The sequence below is a fragment of the Eublepharis macularius genome, chromosome 1 (assembly GCF_028583425.1).
Source record: "Eublepharis macularius isolate TG4126 chromosome 1, MPM_Emac_v1.0, whole genome shotgun sequence".
Classification (NCBI taxonomy): Eukaryota; Metazoa; Chordata; class Lepidosauria; order Squamata; family Eublepharidae; genus Eublepharis; species Eublepharis macularius.
The window spans coordinates 160,279,237-160,305,148 of NC_072790.1; the positions used below are offsets into that span (position 1 = coordinate 160,279,237).

The 25,912-nt window shown below is 41.7% G+C and overlaps 1 protein-coding gene across 2 annotated transcripts in view; it reads left to right on the forward strand.

Annotated features, from left to right (window-relative positions):
- The window catches only part of PRKD3 (protein kinase D3), an 81,787-nt gene that overhangs the window by 1,695 nt on the left and 54,180 nt on the right, over positions 1–25,912 (forward strand). For both annotated transcript variants that reach the window (XM_054979990.1, XM_054979997.1), the window contains exon 2: positions 3,881–4,889. In XM_054979990.1, the coding sequence (XP_054835965.1) occupies positions 4,584–4,889 (306 nt within the window). In that variant the 5' untranslated portion in view covers positions 3,881–4,583. The remainder of the gene's footprint in view (positions 1–3,880; positions 4,890–25,912) is intronic.

A 25,912-nucleotide genomic window follows, 5' to 3' on the forward strand; every position in this document is an offset into this window, starting at 1 on the left:
GTGTGTTTGAAGGGCTAGTGCACATGACATGCAGTGGTCGTGTGGCTCTTTTGTTTAATGGTAATTGTGAATGTGGTTTTCTGCAGGCTACGGAGTGAATACCACTGGATTATGTAGTCTGTGATGATGTGGAAAACCCCCATGACTTTTGGCTTGCTGTCCAAACATATTTAGTATTTTACTATCAAGTGAGTTTGCAGTTGTGGTGATTAGACCTTCTTGCATGTTAGGCAGTCCAGAATGCAACATACTTACTGTATTTCAGATAGCTTTAAAAAGTTAAGGATGCAATCCTAAATAAACTTAATGAGAAGTAAGTTTAACTAAACTGAATAAGCCTTACCAATAAAAATACCTAGGATCTCAGACAGTATAACACATAGCCCCCATGTTAGTGAATCCCTTTATGCAGGGCTTTTTTTCTGGGAAAAGAGGTGGTGGAACTCAGTGGGTTGCCCTCGGAGAAAATGGTCACATGGCTGGTGGCCCCGCCCCCAAGTTTCCAGACAGAGGGGAGTTTAGATTGCCCTCCGTGCCGCTTGGCGGCACGGAGGGCAATCTAAATTCCCCTCTGTCTGGAGATCAGGGGGTGGGGCCACCAGCCATGTGACCATTTTCAAGAGGTTCCGGAACTCCGTTCCCCCGCGTTCCTGCTGAAAAAAAGCCTTGCCTTTATGAAGGAACCTTTCCTCCATTGCTAGTGAAGAGCTGTAGCATGAATTCAGCGATGTGTAGATAAGATGTAGTATGGACTCAGTGTTAGGCCGAACCTGTAGGAAAATGTTAATGAAAAAGAAACTTTGCTACTTTGAAAACTGGATTTTTTCTATGAGCCTTGGCAAAACTGCAGGATTAGGGAACAGTATTTCACTGGACAGATAGTGAAATTGATAAAAGGTTTGGATTATACTGATGACATAAAAATTTAGCTATTTCTGACTTGTGTGATAGTTTGTAATCTGGCTATTTAGCTTGCAATGATTGATTTAGAAGAAGTTCTTAGAAAGGTTAGAAAAAAAGATTCTTGCAAGTTATCTTAAAAATGTTTTTTAGTCTATGAGTCAGTTTTGAATATTACTGCAATTTAGAAAATGGAAGAGAGCCATTTCTAAACTGAATGACAGTTTTGATCAGAGAAGTTCTTTTTTTCACATTTGCCGGCTTAGAAAATAGAGTTTGGATAAAATTTAGAACTGTACTGAAATGCTAATTGTGTAAGCGAGTGTTATTATTGGGAAGACACAGGCATGGATTCTTGACCTGATGTCCAGAAACTTTTCTTGCCCGGATTCATTCTGTCATCTTTAAACATACTCTCTTTGGTTTGGACATTCTGCTTGGAGTGCCTTTCCCTAATTTACTGAGCAAAAGTCAGCAAACTGCTGACATGGAAAGACTAGTATTGAAACTGATGAGACACTCTGAAATAAATGCTTTGAAAGTTGCAGCCTTTATCGCCTTTTTTGTTCATTCAGATTCAGCTGGCAACACTCTGATACAGCCTTCCCCTTGAGAAGAAATTGCAGTTATATTAGCATTGTTCCAGCAGCTACAAACCAAATGAAATAATTGTCACCCTCCTTTGCATTTGCTGGTAAAACCCTATCTATGCCCTGGTCCTCTCTCACCTAGATTACTACAGCCTTCTCTCTGCTTCTGACTCACTGCTTCTCAGTCAGTTCAGAATGTTTCTGATAAAACCATTTTACTTTTTGTTAGGATAAAATTGTCCGTTCCCTTTTGGATTCTTTACTGTTCAGATTTATGAGCCTGCTATGTAGAAACTGCTACATCTATATTCCCTACAGTTTTTAGGATACAGTATCACTAAGTAATAGTTGCGGACAATACAAGTTTTATTGGTATTTCGGATTTTATCATATCTCTTACCTTTGGAGTTATTATCAGCACTTTTCCTGGCATCAGCACAAAAGTTACTTTTTGTTGAGGGGCACACCATATTTTAGAGGCCTTGAAAAAAAATAACAGTTCCTTAGAAGTTTAAAGAAATCTACATTTGCTCTCTCTCTTTTTGTTCTGTTCGTGTTAAAGATATATCACTTTGCCATTTAATCCACAGAGGAGATTCTTGTTTTATCATAGTGAATATGTTGTATCTGGGCAATGAGCCTTTAGGACTTGACATGTCTGATGTCTTTTCCTTGTGTTTTTTTTCTTGTTCAAGAACACTGATGCTGTTCCTGGGAGCATACTGCTCTGCCAGATATCTTGTAAAGTAATATGTGCTTGGTTTTACTCTTGCATCTTACAAGAGGTTTTTTTCTTCTTCTTGGAAACAGGACATTTTCTCAGACTAGTTTCATTTGGGGATAGCAAAGATATATTAGGGAGAGAGAAAAGTTATGAAGGACTGTAAATAAGATATTAAATGATTTTAGCATCATACTGTAGATGTGGGAAGACATGTTGAGGAGCCAGCAAGGATACATTATTGCACTTTAGATGTGGAAAGATATGTATCCTTGTGGTTTCCATAATTTGCTGCTGAGTAGTGCTGGCTCTTCGCAAGCTGTGTTGCAGTGTGTGTCTTGTCCCATAAAAATGGAATCTGTGTGGTTTCCGAAATGTAGATGTGAGACAAGACTCCCATCACATCAACATGAGTTATTGGTCATTCCTGTATATTAACGATTCTGTTGACTCTTTTCCTGAAATGCAGATTTGCTTTTTTCTTTAAATCTTAACCTTTTCGGAATTTCAGTTATAAAAAACTGCTTTTTAGTAGTGCATGAATGCTGGACTAGTGTAAAACAGTCATTTTTAGGAATTAACAATAAATAGTCATTGTGATGGGACCCATAATACAGGTTTGTTAGAATTCTTGCAGTGGATGGTTAGGACAGTATGGTAGGAGCTGAGCAATGCGGACTGGTTATAGAGTTCTAAACAAAGACAGACTGCCATTGTTGGCACAGTTCATGGCTATACAAATACATGGTGCCCATGTTCAGTCCATCCTGATTCTTCTCTTATCTGTACTGTAAAAAGGGGAAATTAGTATGTATGTGGTAGTAATCATGTGCTGAGCAGTGTGGGTGGAGGAGCTAAATGCTATCTCTTTTTCCTGGGACTTTCTGCACTTCCTGTTTAGTGCAGAATGTTAGACTGGAAGCATCAGGTGTTCCTATGCATATATGCTTTTAGCAAAATGTTTGCAAAGCACCTGTATAAAATACGCTGCTTGCTTTAAAAAAAGATTACAGGTGATATTATCAGATCAATTTTTCTAGCTGAATTTATGATAGCAGGGTAATTTTTAGAAAGCACAACAAAATTGTTGCACTATATGTATACTTTGGGGAACATGCATTTAATAGTAAGCTGGATAACTGATTTTTTGGTTGTGATTTCTTTGGTGGCGGATAAATGTCCTATTATGTCCAAATTGTCAGTATCTTCCAGTTCTTGACAATTTTTGTTGTTGTGTAAGTACATGGTAGACAGATGATTTTCAATATTACTTCTACACATGGGAGTATTTACATATTCCAAACAAATGCCTGCTTTGTATTTTTTTCTTGCAAAGTTAGGGTTCTTGAATATGATTATTTTTAGTCTCATTATGCTTTATAGAACAAGATGTAACAAGTGTATATGATATAATTTTTTATGCTGCTGTTGCTGTTTGAGCCATACTACAATAGATGGAGCCTGGTTATGACTAGAAACAAGAAACGTTGTGTTCTTTACAGCATATGCAGCATGGGTAATCTATCTATATCGAATAAAATGTAAACAAATGGATTGTGCCACAAGCATTTGTGTGCCTAGTATCATTTCTGTTTTTAACGTGTATGATTATAATGTTCTGTAACATTCCCCGTATATGTGAAATAACTAGCTTTTTTTCTTCCTCTAGGCAATACATAACACTTCAAAATGCTGCAGGCTACCCTTATGAATCTACTGCTCATGTTTACTGAAGTTGTATTTGTAGAAATTTTGTTTCTTTCTTTCGTCAGATGAACATGTTCTAAAAATGAAAGCTTGGAGATCATTGAGGGTAGCCTTATCTTCTCATCTTTGTGAATTGTAACAAGAAATCCTGAAAAAAGAATAAATTCCTTCAAGACAATACTTGTGGCAGAGGACATCATTACATTTAAAAAAACAAACTGACAAGAGTATTGACAAAAATTGTTAACTCAGTGTGTGGTGTTGAATCATTGAGCTCAATAATTTAAATACGTACATTTTTTTCCAAAGCCAAGCCTAAGTGTTCTCAAAAGTGCTGGAATGAAGAGCCTGTGTGAGAAAACAATGTCTGTTTCTGAAGAGAACAATTTCATAATGATGTAAGCCTCTCCCAACATCTGGATGTGGTGCTAAAGGCAAAGTATTTTAGATCAGCTGATTTGAAGCTGTGCAAAGAGGACCTTTCATTATAATAACTCCTGGCCAAAATAATATCATCATCATGCACAGAATGAAAGGGAAAATGAAGATGACAGACAGGAGGACATTTTCTTGAATCATAAAAGGGAATTGTGAAAATACTCTTGTAACATTGCAGAGTAAAGAAAAAAAGCCTACAATTTTTCTTTACTTTTAAGCAAGTCTTGATGAATTTAAGTCAGATGTCATCAAACGAATCCTCTCCTCCATCCTTACAGAAGTTTTCCCCATCTGTGTCCCATGCGGCTGCTCCACCTACCCCTTCTTTATCTTCAAGTCCACAGTCGGGGCTCTCAAGCCGGCTGTCCAATGGCAGCTTCAGCACACAGAGTCTCACTAACTCCAGGGGCTCTGTGCATGGGGTCTCCTTTCTGCTGCAGATTGGCCTCACTCGAGAGACTGTCACCATTGAGGCTCAAGATCTCTCCCTTTCTGTTGTCAAAGACCTAGTGTGTTCTGTAGTTTATCAAAAGGTAAAGTACAATATTATAAATATTATGTTCATTTGTCTTCTATTGACAAGTTTATTTAAAATATTTATACTGTGCCTATATAAAAATATCCAAGGTGCTGTATTTATTTATTTACATCATTTATAGTCCACCTTACTCACTGAGATTCAAGGTGGATTACATAGTGTAAGCCAAATACAATAAACCTGATGGGGCATCCAATAAATGGTGCAATAAGGTTGGGATCACAGAAATTTGAAAACAATCAGAAATCTGAAACAGAGATGAAACAAACCTGAACCAAAGCATAAAGTAGCATAGTGGTTAAGTGGTTGGGCTGTGAATCAGTGCTCTGCTGGTTCAAATCCCACTACTACCTTGACCTTAGCAGGTGGCCTTGGGTAAGCCACACCTCTCAGCCCTAGCTCTCCAGCTGTATTGTAGGGATAGTGATAACACTGACTTTTTGCAGTCCTCTGAGTGGGGCACTAATCTGTTTAGAAGAGTGGTATATAAGTACAGTTATTGTAGGAACATATAGCAACAGACAGTAAACAGTAGTATAGTCTGCAGCAGTCTCTATCCCTTTCTAAAGCATCTTTCTGAACCATTTCATTACAATACAGCCCTGGGTAAAAAAAGCCCTCCTAAATTATTCAGGTTTGCATAGTTTGCAGAAAGGGAAGAGACTGGGAACTTTCCTGACCTTGTCAGGTAGGCCATTCCATAAGGTAGAAGCTACCAAAAGAGAATGTGTATGGACAGTTGTCGATTTTGCTTGTTTACAGGTTGGCACCTGCAAAAGGCCCTGCTCAGATGGCTGAAGCTGACATGGTGGAGCATAGGGAGAGATGTGATCCTGCTGATATGGACCAAGGCCATGAAGGGCTTTGTTTGTGATAGCCAATACCTTGAACTGGGCCTGGTAAATGATAGATAGACAATTGAGTGATTACAGAATGGGAGTAATAGGCATGCTCTGTCAGGGCGTGCCGCCGCTGCTGCTGGGTGTGGCCCTGGGCGGTCTGCTCCTGACGTCATAGGGGGGCCAGGGATGCTGCAGGACCCTGCTCTGTGGAAGGAGGGGCGGTATACCTCACCCAGACTCCCTCTCAGTCCACTCGCTGGCCTGCTCAACCTGGCCTGCTTGCCCCCTGTGTCCTTCTTCATCCCCTCCTTCCAGAACTCTCCTCCAAACCTCCACTCTTGCATTGCACCATTCTCACTCCACATCATCACTCCTCATTCACACCCACCACCTCAGGGCTCTTCCCAGCCAGCTTTTATAGGGCTTCCTTCTACTGTCCCACCCCTCTTCCAGCCTGGTCTTGGGCTGCACCAAGCAGTTGCAGCTGGGGTAGCTGATCTGGCCCCACTGACCAGCACCAGCTGTGCCTTGTTCCCTGGCTGCCCAGCCTCCCTGCCTTGGCTGATTGCTGAAGGCCTGTCCAGCTGCAGTTCCCTGGCTAGCAGCCCGGCCTCCCTGGCTGAGCTGATGGCTGAAGGTGGGTCCAGCTGTGGCTCCTTGGCTGGTTGCCCAGGGCTTCATGCCGAGTGCCTCCACTAGCCCCACCTGGAGTGGCTTGGCTTTTGGCAACTCCTGGGCCAGGCTACTATTTTCTAGCTGGGGCGTGGCTTTGGGTTGTTGGGGCTGCTGCTGCTTCTCCTCCTCAGGTAAGGCCTTTGGGTGGGTGGCTGCTGGGCCCCCAATCTCTCTGCCCTTGCCCCCTTCCGCCTTGCTTAGTCCCCTTTCTTTTCCTAGGGGAGTGGGACTCGCTGGCCTCCCTCTGTCTCCCCCTGCCTCCTGAGGCCCTGGGCCTTTGCCCCTTGCCCCTGGCACTGGCAGGTTCTGGCCCCATTTGCCCATGGGAGGGGTTGGCCTGCTGTCCCCCAGCTGCCCCCTCTGCCTGCCAGTCAGACCGGTTGACCTGCTGTCAGCCGGCCGACCAGTTGACCTGCTGTCTGCTGGCTGACCAGTTGACCTGCTGGCTGCTGGCTGCCCCCTCTGTATGCCTGTCCGCCCAGTTGACCTGCTGTTCCCTCCTACCAAGTCTGGGGGCTGGGACCCAGACCCCGGACATGCTCTGCCTAACTTCTGATAATAACTCAGCTGTAGCATTTTGCATCAGCTAGAGTCTCCAAGTTGACTTTGAAGGGAGACCTATGTAGAGCACATTACAGCAGTCTGCTCTCAGTGTTACTGAAGCATGGATGTAGGGGGGCCATCTTGCAGGCTAGACTGAGTTGGAAGAAAGTGGTTTTTGCAGCTGCATTAACTTGCTTCTCCTGCAGCAATGCTAGATTCTTTATAACCCCGATGTGTGTGTGTGTTATGTGCCGTCAAGTCGTCTCCGACTTGACCCTATGAATGAAAGACCTCCAGAACGTCCTATTTTTAACAGACTTTCTCAGATCCTGCAAACTGGAGGACATGGCTTCTTTTATTGAGTCAAGCCATCTTGTTTTAGGTCTTCCTCTTTTCCTGCTGCCTTCCACTTTCCTAGCATTATTGACTTTTCCAGAGAATCCTGTCTTCTCACGATGTGACCAAAGTACAATAGTCTTGTCATTTTTGCTTCTAAGGAGAATTCAGGCTTGATTTGATCTAGTACCTACTTATTTGTCTTTTTGGCTGTCCATGGTATCTGCAAAACTCTCCTCCAGCACCACATTTCAAATGAATCAATTTTTTCCCTGTCAGCTTTCTTTACCTTCCAACTTTCACATCCATCCAACTTTCACAATGGGGAATACCATAGTTTGGATTATCTTGATCTTGGTTCCCAGAGAGACATCTTTATCTTTAAGGATCTTATCTAGCTCCCTCACAGCTACTCTTCCAAGTCTCAGTCTTCTGACTTCTTCATTGTAGTCTCCCTGTTGGTTGATGATTGAGCCAAGGAATAGAAATCTTGAACTTCAGTTTCCTCATTGTCAACTTTAAAATTGAGTAATTCCTCAGTAGTCATTACTTTTGTCTTCTTGATGTTCAGTTGTAATCCTGCTTTGGTGCTTTCTCCTTTAACCTCCATCAGTAGTCGTTTCAAGTCTTCACTATTTTCTGCTAGTAATGTGTTATCTGCATATCTCAAATTGTTAATGTTCCTCCCACCAATTTTCACTCCACCTTCTTCTAGATCTAATCCAGCTTTCCTTATGATATACTCTGCATAGAGGTTGAACAGATAGAGAGATAATATGCATCCTTGTCTGACACCTTTGCCAATTGGAAACCATTCTGTTTCCCAATATTCTGTCCTGACAGTAGCCTCTTGTCCGGAATACAGATTGCGCATGAAAACAATAAGATGTTGTGGAACCCCCATTTCTTTTAAGACTCTCCATAGCTTTTCATGACCTACACAATCAAAAGCTTTGCTGTAGTCTATAAAACACAGGCTGATTTTCTTCTGAAATTCCTTAGTATGTTCCATTAGCCATCGTAAATTTGCAATGTGATGGTTGTTGTGGGTTTTCCGGGCTGTATTGCCGTGGTCTTGGCATTATAGTTCCTGACGTTTCGCCAGCAGCTGTGGCTGGCATCTTCAGAGGTGTAGCACCAAAAGACAGAGATCTCTCAGTGTCACAGTGTGGAAAAGATGTAGGTCATTTGTATCTACTCAGGAGGGGTGGGGTTGAGCTGAGTCATCCTGTAAGAGTTTCCCAGGGTGTGGAATGCTAATGGCGGGAGGCTTCACTGTATCCTGAGGAGGTTCTTTTGCATATGGATTGGTACTTGATGTGCTAATCTTCTCTGCAGGGCTATTGTCAAGGATAGAATGTTTTGTTAGCCTGGTGTTTTTCAGAACTGGCAACCATGCTCGGTTCATGGTTGCCAGTTCTGAAAAACACCAGGCTAACAAAACATTCTATCCTTGACAATAGCCCTGCAGAGAAGATTAGCACATCAAGTACCAATCCATATGCAAAAGAACCTCCTCAGGATACAGTGAAGCCTCCCGCCATTAGCATTCCACACCCTGGGAAACTCTTACAGGATGACTCAGCTCAACCCCACCCCTCCTGAGTAGATACAAATGACCTACATCTTTTCCACACTGTGACACTGAGAGATCTCTGTCTTTTGGTGCTACACCTCTGAAGATGCCAGCCACAGCTGCTGGCGAAACGTCAGGAACTACAATGCCAAGACCACGGCAATACAGCCCGGAAAACCCACAACAACCATCGTTCTCCGGCCGTGAAAGCCTTCGACAATACATTGCAATGTGATCTCTGGTGCTTCTTCCTGTTCTGAATCCAGCTTCAACATCTTGCATTTCTCGTTCCATATATGGTAAGAGTCTTTGCTGTATAATTTTGAGCATCACTTTGCTTGCATGGGAGATTAACGTGATTGTCCGATAGTTGCTGCACTCCTTGGCACCCCCTTTTTTGTGGATTGGAGTGTAGACTGAGCATTTCCAGTCGGTGGGCCATTGTTTTGTTTTTCATATTTATTGGCATATTCTTGTTAAGATTCTGATGGACTTCATTTCTGTGGCTTGAAATAGCTCTTTTGGTATTCCATCTACTCCAAGTGCTGTGTTTCTCTAAATTGCTTTGAGTGCAGCTTTTACCTCACTTTCTAGGATTTCTGGTTCTTCATCAAAAGATTCTTCATCAAAAGTATCTGTCATCCATCCATCTCTTTTGTATAGTCCCTCAGTGTATTGTTTCCATCTTTCCTTTTTGTCCTGATCAGATACTATATTTCCATGTTGATCTTTCAGCATCCCAAGCCATGGGTTGAATTTCCCTTTGATTTCTCGGATCTTTTGGAACAAGTCTTTTGTTCTTCCTTTTTTGTTGTTCTCTTCTGTTTCTTTGCACTGGTTATTATAATAGATTTTGACCCTATTTCTGTTGCCTTTTGTATATGCTTCTCTATCTTTAGCAATTTTAAAAGTTTCCTCAGACATTCATTTAGGCTTCTCCTTTCTTTTGGCTAAATGAATAGTCTTTGCACTTTCCTCCTTGATAATATCTCTAGTTTCAGCCCATAGTTCTTCTGGCTCGCGATCAATTAAATTTAGTATTGCAAATCTGTTCCTTACCTGTTCTTTAAATTCTTCAGGAATGCTATTTAGATTGTATTTTGGCACTGTGATTCTTTTGGTGTTTCTCTTCAGCTTTATTCTAATTTTTGATATTAGCAACTCGTGATCTGTATCGCAATCAACTCCCTATAATACTATTCATATTATAATTGGTGAGAAAGATAAAAATGAAACTTTACCTGCAGTACGGTACAATAACTTCTGTAGTTGGAAGTAGAAGCAACTTTTAAACTTCAAAGGAGATTTTTTAGGTTGAGAGCAGGAACTGAAGATCAAAGCAGTGACAAATTTTTACAGTACTGATCAGTACCTGTAAAGTGCTTATTTATAAAACATTAGTTAGAGTTATATTGTGCTCTCCTTCCAAGGATCTTAGGGTTGTGCATTAGTATCCCAGCAAGTGTGGCAGGTAGGTTGGGCTAAGAATGGCTTTTTCATAGAATCATAGAGTTGGAAGGGGCCATACAGATCATCTAGTCCAACCCCCTGCCCAGTGCAGGATCAGCCTAAAGCATCTCTGACAAGTATTCATCCAGCCTTTTCTTGAAAACTGCCAGTGAGGGGGAGCTCACCACCTCCCTAGGCAGCTGATTCCACTTTTGAACTACTCTGACGGTGAAAAAGTTTTTCCTAATATCCTAATACCTTTGTGCATGTAATTTAAGCCCATTGCTTCGGATCCTACCCTCTGCTGCCAACTGGAACAGCTCCTTGCCCTCCTCCAAATGACAGCCTTTCAAGTATTTAAAGAGAGCAATCATGTCTCCCCTCAACCTCCTCTTCTCCAAACTAAACATTCCCAAGGCCCTCAGCCTTCCCTCGTAGGGCTCAGTCTCCAGACCCCTGATCATTCTTGTCGCTCTCCTCTGCACCCTCTCAATTGTGTCCACATCCTTTTTGAAGGCCTCCAGAACTGCACACGGTACTCCAGGCGCGGCCTGACCAAGGCAGTATAGAGAGGGGCTATGACCTCCTGCGATTTCGACGCTATGGCCACTTTGATACAACCCAAGATTGAATTAGCCTTTTTTGCCACCACATCACAATGACTGCTCATACTTAGTTTACAGTCCACTCTTACCCCAAGATCCCTTTCACATATACTACTGCCCAGAAGTGTATCCCCCATCCAGTATTTGTACTTCCCCTTTTTGTGGCCCAGATGTAATACTGTGCACTTGTCTTTGTTGAATTGCATCCTATTCACAGCTGCCCACTTCTCCAGAGTATTCAGGTCTTGTTAAATTTTAATTCTATCTTCTTGGGTGTTTGCTACTCCTCCCAATTTGGTATCATCAGTAAATTTAATGAGCAGCCCTTCCACTCCTTCATCCAGATCATTGATAAAAATATTGAAAAGTACCGGGCCCAAAACCGAGCCCACTGGACACCTCCCTCCAATCTGATGAAACGCCATTGATCACCACTCTTTGGGTGTGGTCCGCTGACCAGTTCCCTATCCACCGAACTGTCCTATAGTCCAGTCCACAGTCTTCCAGTTTGCCCATCAGAATGTCATGGGGGACCTTATCAAAAGCTTTACTGAAATCCAGATAAATCACGTCAACAGAGTTTCCCCGATCCAGTAAGCCGGTCACTTGATCAAAGAAGGAAACCAGGTTGGTCTGGCAAGATCTGTTAGGAACAAAACCATGCTGACTTCCCCGGATCACTGAGTGGTCCTTCAGATGCTTACAGATTGATCCCTTTAAAATCTGTTCTAATATCTTCCCAGTGACAGAAGTCAGACTGACCGGCCTGTAGTTTCCCGGGTCATCCTTCTTCCCTTTCTTAAAGATTGGGATAACATTCGCTCTTCTCCAGTCTTGTGGCACATCCCAGTCCTCCAGGAGGCCTTGAAGATGATGGACAGGGATTCTGCAAGTTCTCTGGAAAGTTCTTTCAGCACTCTTGGGTGCACCCCATCCGGCCCAGGGGATTTGTATTCACCCAGTGCAGCCAGATGCCTCTCTATAACCTCTCTGTCAATGTCAATTAGCCACTCAGGTGTCCTGCCACATTTTCTACTATCTCTAGATGTGCCTGAGTTCTTCAGGGAGAAAAGAGAGGCAAAAAAATCATTAAGCCTGTCTGCTTTTTCTCTGTCCTGCATCAGAGTTTCTCCATCTACTCCCAACAGCGGTCCAATTGCCTCTTTTACCTTGCGTTTGCTTCTCACATATCTGTAGAAGTTCTTCTTATTGTAGTGAGCCCTCCTGGCCAGACCCAGCTCGTACTGAGCTTTGGCCTCTCTGATGGCTGATCTGCAGTCCCTAGTAACCCTCATATACTCCTCTTTAGAGGTCTGTCCTTCTCTCCATTTCCTGAACATTTCCTTTTTCTCTCTTAGCTTGTTCTGGAACTCTCTGTACATCCACATCGGTTTCTTGGAGCCCTTACCATGTTTCTGTCTTGCTGGGATAGTGAGGGCTTGAGCTTGCAAAAGCTCGTGTTTGAGAAGGGCCCACCCTTCACTCGCTCCTTTCCCTTCCAGCACACTCCCCCACGGAATGACTCTCATCAAGTCTCTGAGTTCATCGAAGTTGGCCCTACGAAAATCTAACCTACGAGTCTGGCTACAAACTTCCTTGGCCCTCCACAGCAACTGGAATTCAAGGAGGACATGGTCACTTCCCCCTAAGGTCCCCACCACCTTCATCTCATCTACCAATTCTTCCCTGTTGGTTAATATCAAGTCTAGTTTGGCCGGGCCCCTTGTAGCTTCCTAGAGAGGGGCCGAGCCCCTTGTAGCTTCCACACCCTGTTCCAGGATTTGCTTGGAGGGAAACCAAAAGTGGCTGTTGTACAGTTCTTACCTACTCTTTCTGACAGCTCTTCTCTTTATGAGCAGAAGTGAGCGGCTAACTTGTTGGTTCCTGCTGCATGGTGAGAGAGTAGGTGAGGAGTGAATGACTTGCTTCTAATCTTCCAGGTGAAATTCCTGGGGAGAAAATATCATCTGAACATGACTGTGGTGACTTACCAAAGGTCACACAGGAAACTCCATAGCCAAATGGATATTTATAGTGGACTTGCTTTCACCCAAGCATTTAGGTGACTCTACGTTAACTTCTGTGCAAGTTTTGGAGAACTGTAGCTCACAATGCACTTTTTTCTAATGCTGTGGAGGGCCCTTTTCACCCCACAGTCCAGAGTACCGGATAGTCCAGAGTACTGGAAAATGAAAATGCTGGTACTTTAGGTTCTTTAAATCTTGGTATAGAAGGATTAGACTTCTTTTATATTCAGAGTGAGTTAGAGTGACTGCTGAAAAGAATCTGATGCATACGTTTACTACATATTCCCATTTGTATTGTATTTGATCATTTGCTAGTAGGATTTGAATTTTCAGAGAGTGATCTTGGCTACGTAAATTTTTTTTCTTGCTATGAACTGTTTTGTTAGATCCAGTTTTTTTTTTTTTTTACAAAAAGCACAAGGTAACACGGGATGTAAATTGAAACAGAGCATTGATTCAGTGGTTTGATTTTCTAGAAATTCAGTGGTTTTCTGAATTGTATTTGTGTGTTTGTGTCAATCTATTAAAATTTGTTATTAGATTAGATTATATTTCATATGGGATTATTTTACAAGGTTTCAAGAGAAGATATTTTTTACCTGTCAGGTAATCCATTGCCATTTCTTGTTCCTGGAATATTACACTTCTGGCATATAGTAGTTTCTTTTGTTCTGGTGTTCATTTCCAAACTTTAGCAATTTTGTTGGATGGGTGGTGGTGGTGGAGGGAGGAAGAACCTGAAGTTCAGATGCTATAGAATAATAATCTGAGCTTGCCCTTTTGAATCAATCATTTCAGATATGTCTGTGAAAGAATTCTAATTGTCCTGCCTCTTTTTCTTCCCAACTTCACATTTTTTTCCTTTTCTTAGTTCATTCTCTTAGAATACGTCTTCCTGTCTGTTTTTGGCAGCTTTAACTTCAATCAGCCCTCAGCTGAATTTCAGAAGCACATTATGTGGAGCCAGTTGTACTGTAAAATGACTAGACTTGAGTCTTGTTCTCTGCAGTTGGCTTTAGTACAGCTGTGTGTGCACTAAAGCCTTGATTATGCCAACAGCAGCTGCAGAATGAGCGCATGTCCTGTGCAGGCATAAACTTTTGATCAGGAAATATGGAGGGGTGGGGGAATGGTTATAAGTACTCCTGCAGCTGGTGCACAGGTGGCAGTATTGCTCCAAGACTGCAGGCAGATCCCCTACATGGATCGCATATTTTTCTAGATTTTGAGTCATGCCTAAGCATAAAGCTCTGAAATCAGACGTTAAGAATATATATAATACAGTTTTCCAACATGAAAACATTTCTCTGTCAAGCAGAAACTGGTAGCAGTCCTAATGGAACCCTATAATGTTAATGCCTCTCTTAACTACATTATTCTACATCTGATCCAGATTATTCACTTTACCTGATTACTTTATGAAAATTTAGGGCTATAGGTGATGTTTGTATCTCTATGTTTTAAGAATACACGTAGGTAAATATTGGGAAAATAACCAAAGTCACACACCTTTATAATGTTGAAATGTGAATATGAGAAATGCAATGAGCAAATTTTAGTCACCTCTTCTGGAATTCATAAATCTTGTTACAGAACCCTTGCAGTAAACTTAAAAACTGTGTTTTATTTATTTATTATATTTATATCTTTTCTTCCTCTGTAAAGTTCTGAAAGTGACTTATAATGTTTTAAAGTATTTTAATTGTATAGGAAATGTAGTATCCAAAGTAGTCTTGAGAAGAATCCTCATGTTGACCCAGCAGCAGGTGAGAACAGCTAGGGATGCAATAACTTATTTTTCGGCAATTGTCTTGCATAGATTTTTCCATAAATACAGACATTAATACGGAATAATAAATATGGGAATCATTCTTGTTTTTATTTATCAAATGTATATCTTACTCTTCCTCCAACAAGCTCTTGAAAGCATAAGTGGATTATCTATCTTTACTACAACCTTATGAGATAGGTTAGGCTGAGGTAGAGAGATTGGCCCAAACATAATGATTTGAGCTCAGGGTTCCCTGGAGAGCCTTGTTGCTACTGGGCATACATAGGGCAAAACCAACACAGCCTGTTGGATCTAGGTGGCCTTTGGTAGATATTTTCACCACCTGAGTATCTAAAGAACTACAGGAGACCCTGTCAGACTTCCCCATGTTGAGATGTGCATGTATGTGTGGATATGTTCAAGGGCTTTCACATTTACATAAGGCAAGCCTTCTTTTGAGTAGTGTACATCTAGCATGGTAAACTTGTTGGGGAGAAATAAAACAGTCCAATTTCAATAAGAATAGATCCAATTTTTTTTTTAAAGTTTATTTTCTAAGCACACACGAAAAGCAAGGCAGTGGGAATTTGGGTTTGGAAAATTAGTCTCTATCATTGTTAATCTGACACTTTATGTACATTTATATATTATGTTTTGAAATAGGTAATGGAGAATTCTGCATTCCTTGACAGTAATCTTCTGTTTCACGATGGAATTTTTTTTAAAAAAAAACACGTGTGTTAATATCTGCAAACTGGACCATTAACCCATTCAACTACACACCCTCACAATGAACTTAATTTTTTTAAGAATTTTTTTTCCAGAATGTTCTGTTGTGTTTTACATTAATTATATTTCCCAGATGAATGTTCCCATTAAAAAAAATTCCAGCTCCCATTTTCTGTTATCATAACTAATGTGTCCAATAGTGTTTCTTTTATTGGCTCATCCTTGTCTTTACTGTTTCTGGCATCCTTTGAAGTGCTGTTCTTTATTTTCTTCTCTTCTGCCTAGTCTTATGTGCTCTCATTTCTTTGAACTGCCAGCGCTCGTCTGATTTGGCATGCTTCTGGTTTCTGTCCAATGTCTCCCTCATGATTCAGTTTCATCCTTAGCATTGTTCCAGAAGTGTTTTGGCTTTTGCTGTTATCCTTAATTGACTTCCTCAAACAGTTGACCTGCTTCTAAGTTCTCATTCACCTATTCATATCTCTGTTAACAATTATACTTTTCTTCCAAGACCAGTTAACCCTTCTTTTACTTAATATGGTCTGCACTTGTGCAAAGTGACTTTTCTTCCCATAGTAATATTAATGATAACACCATAATGTAAAATCGAAAAGAGTCCAGTAGCACCTTTAAGACTAACCAACTTTACTGTAACATAAGCTTTCGAGAATCACAGTTCTCTTCGTCAGAACTGTGATTCTCGAAAGCTTATGCTACAGTAAAGTTGGTTAGTCTTAATGGTGCTACTGGACTCTTTTCAATTTTGCTACTACAGACTAACACAGCTAACTCCTCTGGATCTATGACCATAATGTAACATGTTCTTCTTCTTAGGCTCCCTCTCATTGTTCTATGAAGATGTGAAAACAGAAATGAAGGTTTGAAATGTGATTGTTTCAGATTTGTAAATTGATTCATTGTTATCCTGGGAAGGTGGATTTACAATTGTTTTTTGACAACTGATCTATTGCCTGTAAACAGAAATGTCCCATCCAAGGCACATTGGTTTGGCTGCACCTGATAATTTTTGCATACAGAAGGATTTCTGCCTGCAGAGGAAATCCCCTTCCCACTGCAGCTGTAAGTGCCTCGTGAAGTGCTGTTCCTTGGACAGGAATGGAGGGGCAGGCATTTTGGATCTCAGTGGGAGAAAACATTGTGCTCCACAGGCAGAAATCCTTCAGTCCATGGAAGTGCTTTGGAGGATCCAGGCCATTTTAAGTTGTCTGGTTTTGCCACAGAACTTTCCATTTGGTAACACTACTTGTTCATATTTGAATCTCTTCCTACTGAAGAGAAGTGTCTTTTAGTCACTGTGAAGAGGCACAGCATAACTCCAGTGTCTGATTCCACTTGCTTTCCCCGTGAGTCTGGGATCTGGTGAAAGAAATGCAAGGATGGGGTGTGGATACGTAATACAGAAAGGAGCCAAGGGTGTTGCACTGTGTCAGACTGGGGCAGAAACCCCATCTCCAGTTTTATGACATGTACAATTTTGTGTTTTCTCTTTCTTAAATGATAGAATAGGTAAGATGACTCTATGTCTTTGTATTGGCAGTGATTGAATCTTCTAATCTCAGTGATGGTAGAAATTACTTGCTTTCAGCAGAGATTGATTGCAGGGAAGTTGGACCAGAACATAGAATTGTGGAGAGACAGAACAGGCAGTCTCTGCAGTTGATGTGTACTTTGCAGCACAATCCTGAGGCCTGCTGTGCACCAGCAGCCCTCCTCATCTGCTCCCTAAGGACCTTCGCAGGAAAGCTACAGTAGCGACTAGGCCTGGCAAGGCACAGCAAGGCCACAGAATGATGTGCATGCTCCACCGTTTCCCTGACACTCCTGCCAGCATCCCCCAATGGCTGTGCTACCCCCATTGCAGGTCTGTGAGTGGCAAGCAAAGGTGCAGCCAATGCATGGGCTGCAATCCCCACTACCTGTCGACATGCCCACCGCCCTTGCTAGTGAACAGGCAGCTGGGGACCACATGCCTCCGTGGTCATGGCACCCACATCAAGGTATCTGACTGAGGAGGAAGCTGTCTGGGGGGCCCTGGTGCCGCTGGGGTGGCCCATGTCACTGATTGGGCAGATCATGGCCTCACAGCCTCCTGGCACTGCTGAGGACCTCGAGCTGCCCAATGGGTTGCTAAACCGTCCCTGCATGGGTGGGGCCCAGCCACATTGCCCATGGCCTCATGATGCCCTCACATACTAGCATTTTATATCCTCTTCCCCCACCCAGCTGCGTACATGTGGGTGTGAAGGGGGTGTCCTGTTCTCCATCCTCGACCCTCCTGTTGCCTCAGAGGATCGCTCTGTGCAAATGAGGGGGGCATCCTGGTGAAGACCACTCAGACATGCCCTGTCTGGGAGGTGCTCACAACTATCTCACTCCAGCAGTAGCCTCGGCCAACCAGTGTCCTCCTGCAGCTTTTGGCTTCCCTCCCTCTCAGGTGTGAGTACCCCAGTTTTTGAAAGTTCCCCCTGCATACTCTTGCCCCACCACCGTATGCACTTTCTTCCACCTCGCACTCTGTCCTTATGACAGAGGGCTCTCAGGCAGAATCTCTGGCTGTGTCCTTACTTACCTGGGTTTATGGGCGTCCCAGGCAGATATTATGTAGGGTAGTTGGGGTACTGATTGGCTGCCAGGGAGGGGGCCCAGCCACTGCGAGTGCATAAGCAGATTGATTGCTGTGGTAGTCAGTATCCTATGCTCCTCTGGGCTGCTTGGGCAGGGCTGGGACTTGTGGGGGGAGGGGAGGTGGCTTTCCCCCTGCAATGGGCGCCTATGGACCGCTCTGTCATTTTTCATGGCATTACTTGTTACAGCTGCAGGGAGCATTTCCTTGCCCAGGACGTCTTAGGGAGCAGACTAATTTGCTCCCTGCCAACTGGCCCGGCCCCTGGTTCACCGGCACAGCTATTTACGCCCGGGTTACGCCTGCACCCAGCTGCCATGGGTGTTGGCAGGGGACCTGGGTGGAGCAGTGCCGAGCTGCTGTGCTGTCATAGGGGGATTATGATGGCGAAAGTTTGAGAATTACTAATGAATCTTATTATGTGTGCTACTGGTTTATTTTCATCAGTCATGGGTAGCCCAGTAAGACTGTCTCAGAGAGACAGCACTAGCCTTTATGTGGTTAAGATTATTGTACTGACATTGCAAAAACAAATCTGCAGTATTAGCATTGCATGTTTTGAAAGTGAATTATTTACTGTGCTTACTGAGAGCTCGGTATAGGCCTAAAGTTTCTTGCTCCTACTGAAAGAAATTAGGATAACAGAAGAATTCTCAGTTTTTTCCTCTTTCTTTTTAAGCGTCTTTATTCTTTGGATCTAGCATGACAACATCTGTTCAGATTTCCATTTAAAGCAATGTTCTCCAGTTATTTTAAAAGTGCTTTCTCTTCCCCACTACAGACACATCACTCTTTTTGATCTGTCTCACCGCATCGAACTTGTTTCTGTGTAAGCTGTTTCTGCTTATGTCTGAGTACAACTTCCCCATCCTTTTAGCTGTGTCTTTGAAGCTGCCTTCTATTGTTGTCTGTCTTTTGATCATTGTCTCTTATGCCATCTGTAAAGAATATATTTCAGACTGGTCCTATCTCTTCTTCATCTTGTCTTATGATTTTTAATTCCTTCTTTCCTTGTATAATTATTCAATTTATATTTAAAATAATACTTCATGGCTACAGGTCAAATGAAATTTTGCAAAAAACAATAATAGGAAGCAAAGATAATTTTATTTAAAAATAGGTGAGAAAAAGCATAATACAATTCCTCAGTTATGATTGTTTTGAGATGCATTAAAATTATATATATAGAGAGAGAGAGGGAGAGAGAGAGAGAGAGAGAGAGATCTACAATTGCAACATTAGTTGGTGTTCAAATACTGTCCTGGGGCTTTGAGTGTTTCAGAATCTTCCTGACTTTTGGAAACTCTTATTGAATAAACACAGAAAATGAAACCTACAATATTTATTCATAAATGTTTGATGTTTGTTAATAAATGCACATGGACAAAATCAGCAGCTGGCAGTGCATGTGCATTCTCTGTGGTGGCCCCTGCCCTATGGAATGGCCTGCCTGAGGAAGTCAGGAGAGACCTTGCTCTCCTGGCTTTCTGCAAATGGTGTAAAACTGAATTTTTCAAAAGGGCTTTTTAATTAGGTCAGAGAGCTATATTGTAGGGAGGTGGTCTCAAAGAGATCATTCGCTAACAAGTTAGGGATTGTAGACGTCACCACAATGTTGCCTTACATACTATTTGTTGCTTTAAGTATGTACTACATGTTGATATAATTATAACCCTGCTGGGTAGTTCTGTGTTTTCTAATATCAGTTCTAGAATTGCTTAGGCTCTGCTTCAGCATTTCTTCAACTGGGTATTGGAGTTTTCTAATGTTACGTCTTTGTAAACTTGCATTTATTTACTCTATAGTATTGTTTATTGAAATGTCCTTGATATTGACTGTACTAATCTCACACTATATATTCTGCCTTGAGTCTCAGTGAGAAAGGCAGACTATAAATAAATAAATAGATACGCCAAGTCTCAGAGATTTTATTATTTATTTTATTTGACATATCCCACCCTCCCCACTAATGGGTGGGAATGGAATAGTGAGCTAGATTGTTCAGTTCCACCAAAACAGTGGGACATGGCTTTAAGCCTTATACCTGTTGCTTCTGTGGATCCTAAGCTGCACCTTATTCAGCAAAAAATTATGTTTAGGGTATATTGGAAACCATAGAACCCTTTTAGTCAAGGATTAACTACAGTTGGCCAATTGTTGGCATTGTAACTTACAAGATGCATCTCTTAGCATATGCTTTGGCCATGTGCGGTTATTTGGTCCTTTTGGGAGGAAGTCATATTAATTTTGTATCAGAATATTGATTTTTTTTTGTACGTTTATGTACTTTTAAACTATTTGCCTGTCTCACGGAACCTAATGGACCCTCCATCCTTCTAATGGTCAGTGGAAATGGACCTTCCATGCTCTTACAGTCACTAAAAGACTTATACTACAGCAATGGAAAGACAAAAGCTCACTTCCAGTAACTCATTGGATTGAGGACCTTATAAACTTAGCAACATTTGAACATATTACATGTAGACAACAATTGTGTATGGATTTATTTTTAGATATTTGGAGACCTTTTATAGAAGTATATGTATAGATTTGGCAGCATTTTTTTGGTTTCTTCTTTGCAATTTTTTTTAAATTAAAAAGTGAAACATAAGCACATTTTAGGTGCTGTGATCAAACTCTTGCTGATCCAAGGGCCTATATAGGCTGGTCTACAACTAATATGAGGGGCCAGGCTTAACACTATGTTCTCTTGAATTTTAAATATGTACATGATAACTTGTTAGGCTATTTCATTCTGCTTTAGTGTCTAGGAAATCTGTTTTCTAAACTAAATAGTGACCTTAATTTTGTGAATATGGAAATGAGAATTTAGTTTTAGGCCTAGATGTTGGATTAGAAACTGTATGCTTGTGCACACTTTTCTGTTTCTATTCTATCTTGCACCTTCCACTACCTTCCATGACAAAGCTTAGTTTGGATTCCCCGAAACTTTAGAAATGGTGAATTCTAAGTACACTGAGAACCCACTGAGATAGCTTCCCCAACTCTTGCTAATCCGCCCCCCCTTAACAATGGTAGTCCAAAATGAATCTGTTTTTAGAAATGAATGGGCTGGACTTCTGAATGAGATATCTGTTGATGGGAAGCAGTTGGGCTATTCACTGACCCCCGCTTATGGATGCCGGAAGGGATGTAACCATCTCTTACATGTGGTAGTTCTTCGTCCCACCTCTTCAATATATGTCAGTTACACTTAAGATACTTACAAACGATCCTAAAAACCATGAGTCACTGGCTCACTCACCTTTGCAGCAATGGACAGGCTAATCAAATCATTGAAAAAACACTGTTTAGTATCAGTTTTGCTTCTTGCCCATGCTTCACTCTGTTTGCTGCTTAAAAAGAAGTTTAAATATAATTATAACATTCGATTTATATACCACCCTTCAGGACAACTTAATGCCCACTCAAAGTATGTTATTATTATCACAACAATCACCCTGTGAGGTAGGTGGGGCTGAGAGAGCTCAGAGAGAGCTGTGACTGACCCAAGGTCACCCAGCTGGCTTCAAGTGGAGGAGTGGGTAATCAAACCCAGTTCTCTAGATTAGAATCCTGCCACTCATAACCACTACATCAAACTGGCTCTCAGCATAACTTGCACATCTATACAAGTTAGAGTTCATTTCTTAAAAGTTGAAAAATTGCTCTGAGGGGAGGTACTATTAATGTTAGAACTGATATAATTTATATAAACTGTTGCATGACTGATAGAAGGAAAGAATGAAATAGAGAGAGACACTGTTTTTCAATGAAATATTATGTTGTTCTATTATGGAAAGCATTGCCTCCTGAAATCCTAGATCATATGATCACAAAAGATCTAATCTCAGTTGTGCTGTGTGATTCCTATTAATGCTTCATCAGTGAGACTTTGGCAGAATTTATTGCATAAAAAGGGCATTCAAAGGTGAAAAAAAATTGCATCTAAGAAACATGTCATATGATCTACAAATCATCTTTGCAAAAATGTGACTTTCAAGCTACTATAATGTCATGGGAAAGTCAGTGGAGTAAAATTTGCTTAAGTTGAGGTATAAGTAGTTGATTGGATATAGTAGTCAGTATCTTGTTTTTTAAAAGCATTATGTATGTTGTGTCTTTAAACCGGACTATACCAATTCTCTGTGATCATCTAGAAATGCAAAAGAATTTTGCTTACAGCTCCACCTTCTCCAAGTCTAAACTCTGTTGAAAAGATGTATAATAGGTTTCTTATTTTTCTATATGTAATTTTCCTGAAGGAAAACTAAAAAAAAAGTTGTATCCTAAAAGTAATAATTTTGTCAAAGGACACAAAGAATCCTACTAAAATGGGTCTCACAATTTATTCATCCATAACTGATTATTATTAATTGCTTGTCAAAGTGCTTTACAATTCATCATATTTTCATTCTATTTTAGCTGCTGCTATTAGTCCTACTTTTAGACAGCAGTTGGTTCCCAAAATGGCTTGCCATTATTCAAAGAGTATCAAGTCTTTACACTGAAGCTTACAAACCAAAGCTCAAATGGGAAGGCAAGCAGAGAGAAAATTTAAGGGAAGGACGTAAGTTTGCCAGTGTGTTAGAATGAATTGAGGAGTCTAACTAGTTGTGGGCTAAGCTGATCTCTTACTGCTGTTCCTGGGAAGGGGTGCAACTTCCCAATGGTGCTATACATGTGGCTGGTGGCAAAGGTCAGAATATCTTTCCCCTTGCTTTTGTGGCTCCAGAGCAGTGTATTACAAAGTGTTATTTTTACACCTCTTGACAGATGCCCCTCCCACTGGATAGTGGGAGATCACTCCAGAGGCTTCTGGAATGCTCTCAATTTCCTGAAGAGGGGAGCATATACTTCTGGCTAGAGAAGAAAAGTCCTGTCAAGGTTTTTCCACCTCTGTGGCTTTGAGACTCTCAAGATTCTCTGGAGGAAAAGAATGGGAAGTTATTGTCAGAGTTGTAATCCCAGACAGCTTGGAAGATGCAGAATCTTCCCAAATAAAAAAAGCTGACCACTCCTGATCAAAACAAATGTACTACTCTTTGATAACCAGAGGTCAATTTAGTGCTTAATTTTGTGTGAACACAGATGACCTGTGAATGGTCTGCGATCGTGAGCAAGATGTGTGGCAGAAAGCAGCTTGCAACTTCTTATTTGTCTATACATGGATTTACAGCATTGGGATAGCAACTGTGAATCTATGTCTGTAACAATCGTGGGCAGTCATGAGTGTGTAAATAAGCATGAAATTAATAAGATCTGAGTTAAGAGATTCTAGATTCAACTCCAATGTCTTATCCATTTAGTCATATTGGTCACCATTTAGTCACTTAAAAATTTAATGTACATTTTTTTGCTGAGGGGGCTGCTTTAGTAAAGAAGTAGTATTTTCTGGCATAGTTGACTATACAGCCTAGTTATCAGTGTCAGTGGATTCCTGTCTGAGAGGATGGTGTTGTTGGGACTAGAAGCTGTTTTCTTCCCAGGATTCTTGTAAATTCGCTGGAACTTGTAGGTGAGAATTGCGAGGGGCAAGAAGGTACATTCAGACACTGTTCTCCATATCTTGCTTTGAGGAAGCACCCATAGGCAAATAATAGGTTTTCACAGGGCTTTTTTTCTGGGAAAAGAGGTGGTGGAACTCAGTAGGTTGACCTCGGAGAAAATGGTCACCTGGCTGGTGGCCCCGCCCCCTGATCTCCAGACAGAGGGGAATTTAGATTGTCCTCCGCGCCACAGAATACCAGTATTCTGTGTGGAGAATTTTTTTTAACTTGGGACCATTTAGTCATGTATATTCCCACCTGAAAACTGGTGTGCTTCAATCACACGTTTACAATCTCAGTGAACTAGGCCTTTGTCAGATGTTGGAAAGAAATGGCAGCTATCAGACTTACCTGTGAGCCAGGTTGCTGCCAGCGGGCGGGGAGAGGTACAGGGCATCACGGCCGGCATGTTGAAGGGCTCGCCTGGCATTCTCTACGAGCCCGTGGCCAATCATTCCTGGCCATCCTATCAGAGGTGGCTGGGGGGTGGGTGAGATGGCCGGGGGTGGGCCTGGCTCCGGACCTCAGGGAGGCAGTTCTCCCTCTGGTCCAGCAGCTAGCTATTTATAGAGCCGCCGGTCTGCTCCTTTGCACTTTGCTCTTACCAGTGAATGTGTGAGTCTGGGTTTGTCGCCTTGCCTCCTTCCCTTCCTTGCCCTCAGCCTTAGGCTGCAAATTCAGTTGTCTGGTTCCTGTGATCAGGATTGGATGTTACAGAGGAAGTATGTGTTACAGAGGAAGTATGAGTGTGTGTGTAAACAGTATAGCCCTTGAGTGATGAGGAGGAAGATTTTCAGGTAAATTGAATCCCACTATTACTGAGGGCAGGAAAGAGATTCTGCTGCTGAATGAAGACTTGTTCATTTTTTATTCAGCCTTTTCATCTTATATATCCAAGATGATAACCTAAGTGGTTTGAGTTGATATGACACAGGTTCAATGGAAGCAAGAACAGATCCTAACATGCTGAGAATGTGAATTTACTTCCCTCAGTATTTTATTTGAATTGAATTGAAGCCAAGATTAAGTTATGGTTTACCACAAAGGAATATTTACTTGACATTATAAAGTTGTTAACCTTATTCAACAGAATTAGCAGGAGACTTTGTAATACATACCTGCTCACTATCTTCGGTCATATGTCTCTGTGACTTCAGTCAAGGGCAGTCAAAGCCCCTAGACTGCTGTGAAACCCAGTGGGTAGACCCTGTCACAGGACCCCCTCCCAAAATTGTGTATACATCTCTTAACTTCTGTCTGTCCTGAGGCTTGGAGTGCATGCATAGTAATTAAAGCTAGGAATTGCTGTAAAATTCTAGCAGCCTCTGGCACGAGTATAGGAAAAATGCTCACTATGCAGAAAAGTTCTACTCGGAGGCAATCCTATCACTCTCTCCAAAAGACTCCAATGATGTCTCATTGATTAGGACTAATAATAGTCCTAATGCATGGAAGGATTCACCAGGCAATCACCCTAACAGATCAACCACTCCGGACACAGCCATCAGGCATACCTGGTCTTTTGTCACCCCAAGAGAATCATAGTAAATTGTTGCTCCAACACTTACCATTTTCCCACTAGTATTTTTCCCACCTAGCAGTTAAATCCAAGCTGCTCAATAAAAATTAAACTTTCTACTCTAATTCAGTCATAGTTCAGAGGGACTGAAAACATCCTGATAGCAGGATCATCAATGCATAAAAGTAGCCTTGATTTACTTTGCTAGCAGGATCATCCCACCTACTGCCTCTGTGACCCTGTCCAGTACACAAGACTTTGAGCGGGCCTTGGTCCTTGACTTTCCCATTTTCAACTTCCGCAACGCAGTCGCTGCCTGGGATCATCTGATACACGACATTGCTGTGTGTCCTTTATCTTCTTTCCTTGGATCCTCCTGGATTTATCCTCTCTTCAGGATCAGGTTCCTATGTTTTCTTTATCCTCCCTTTCCCCCCCTTTAGCTCTCCCTGATGCACAACATTGCTGTGTGTCCTTCGTCTTCTTCCCTTGGACCCTCCTGGATTCATCCTCTCTTCAAGATCAAGCTCCTATGTTTTCTTTATCTTACCCCTTTAGCTATCTGTTTTTAGAACTTAGTTATCTTAGCTTAGGTCATAAGTTTTGCTGTGTTGCATTTGGCATACTTCTCATAATTTTTCTGTATTTTCCCAATAAAGATTTGAATTTGTACTGTTTTTCTTTCCTTCTACTTGTATACAAAGCACTGCTCAGATTGGGACTCCAGACAATGATCTCTTAAACATTTGCCCA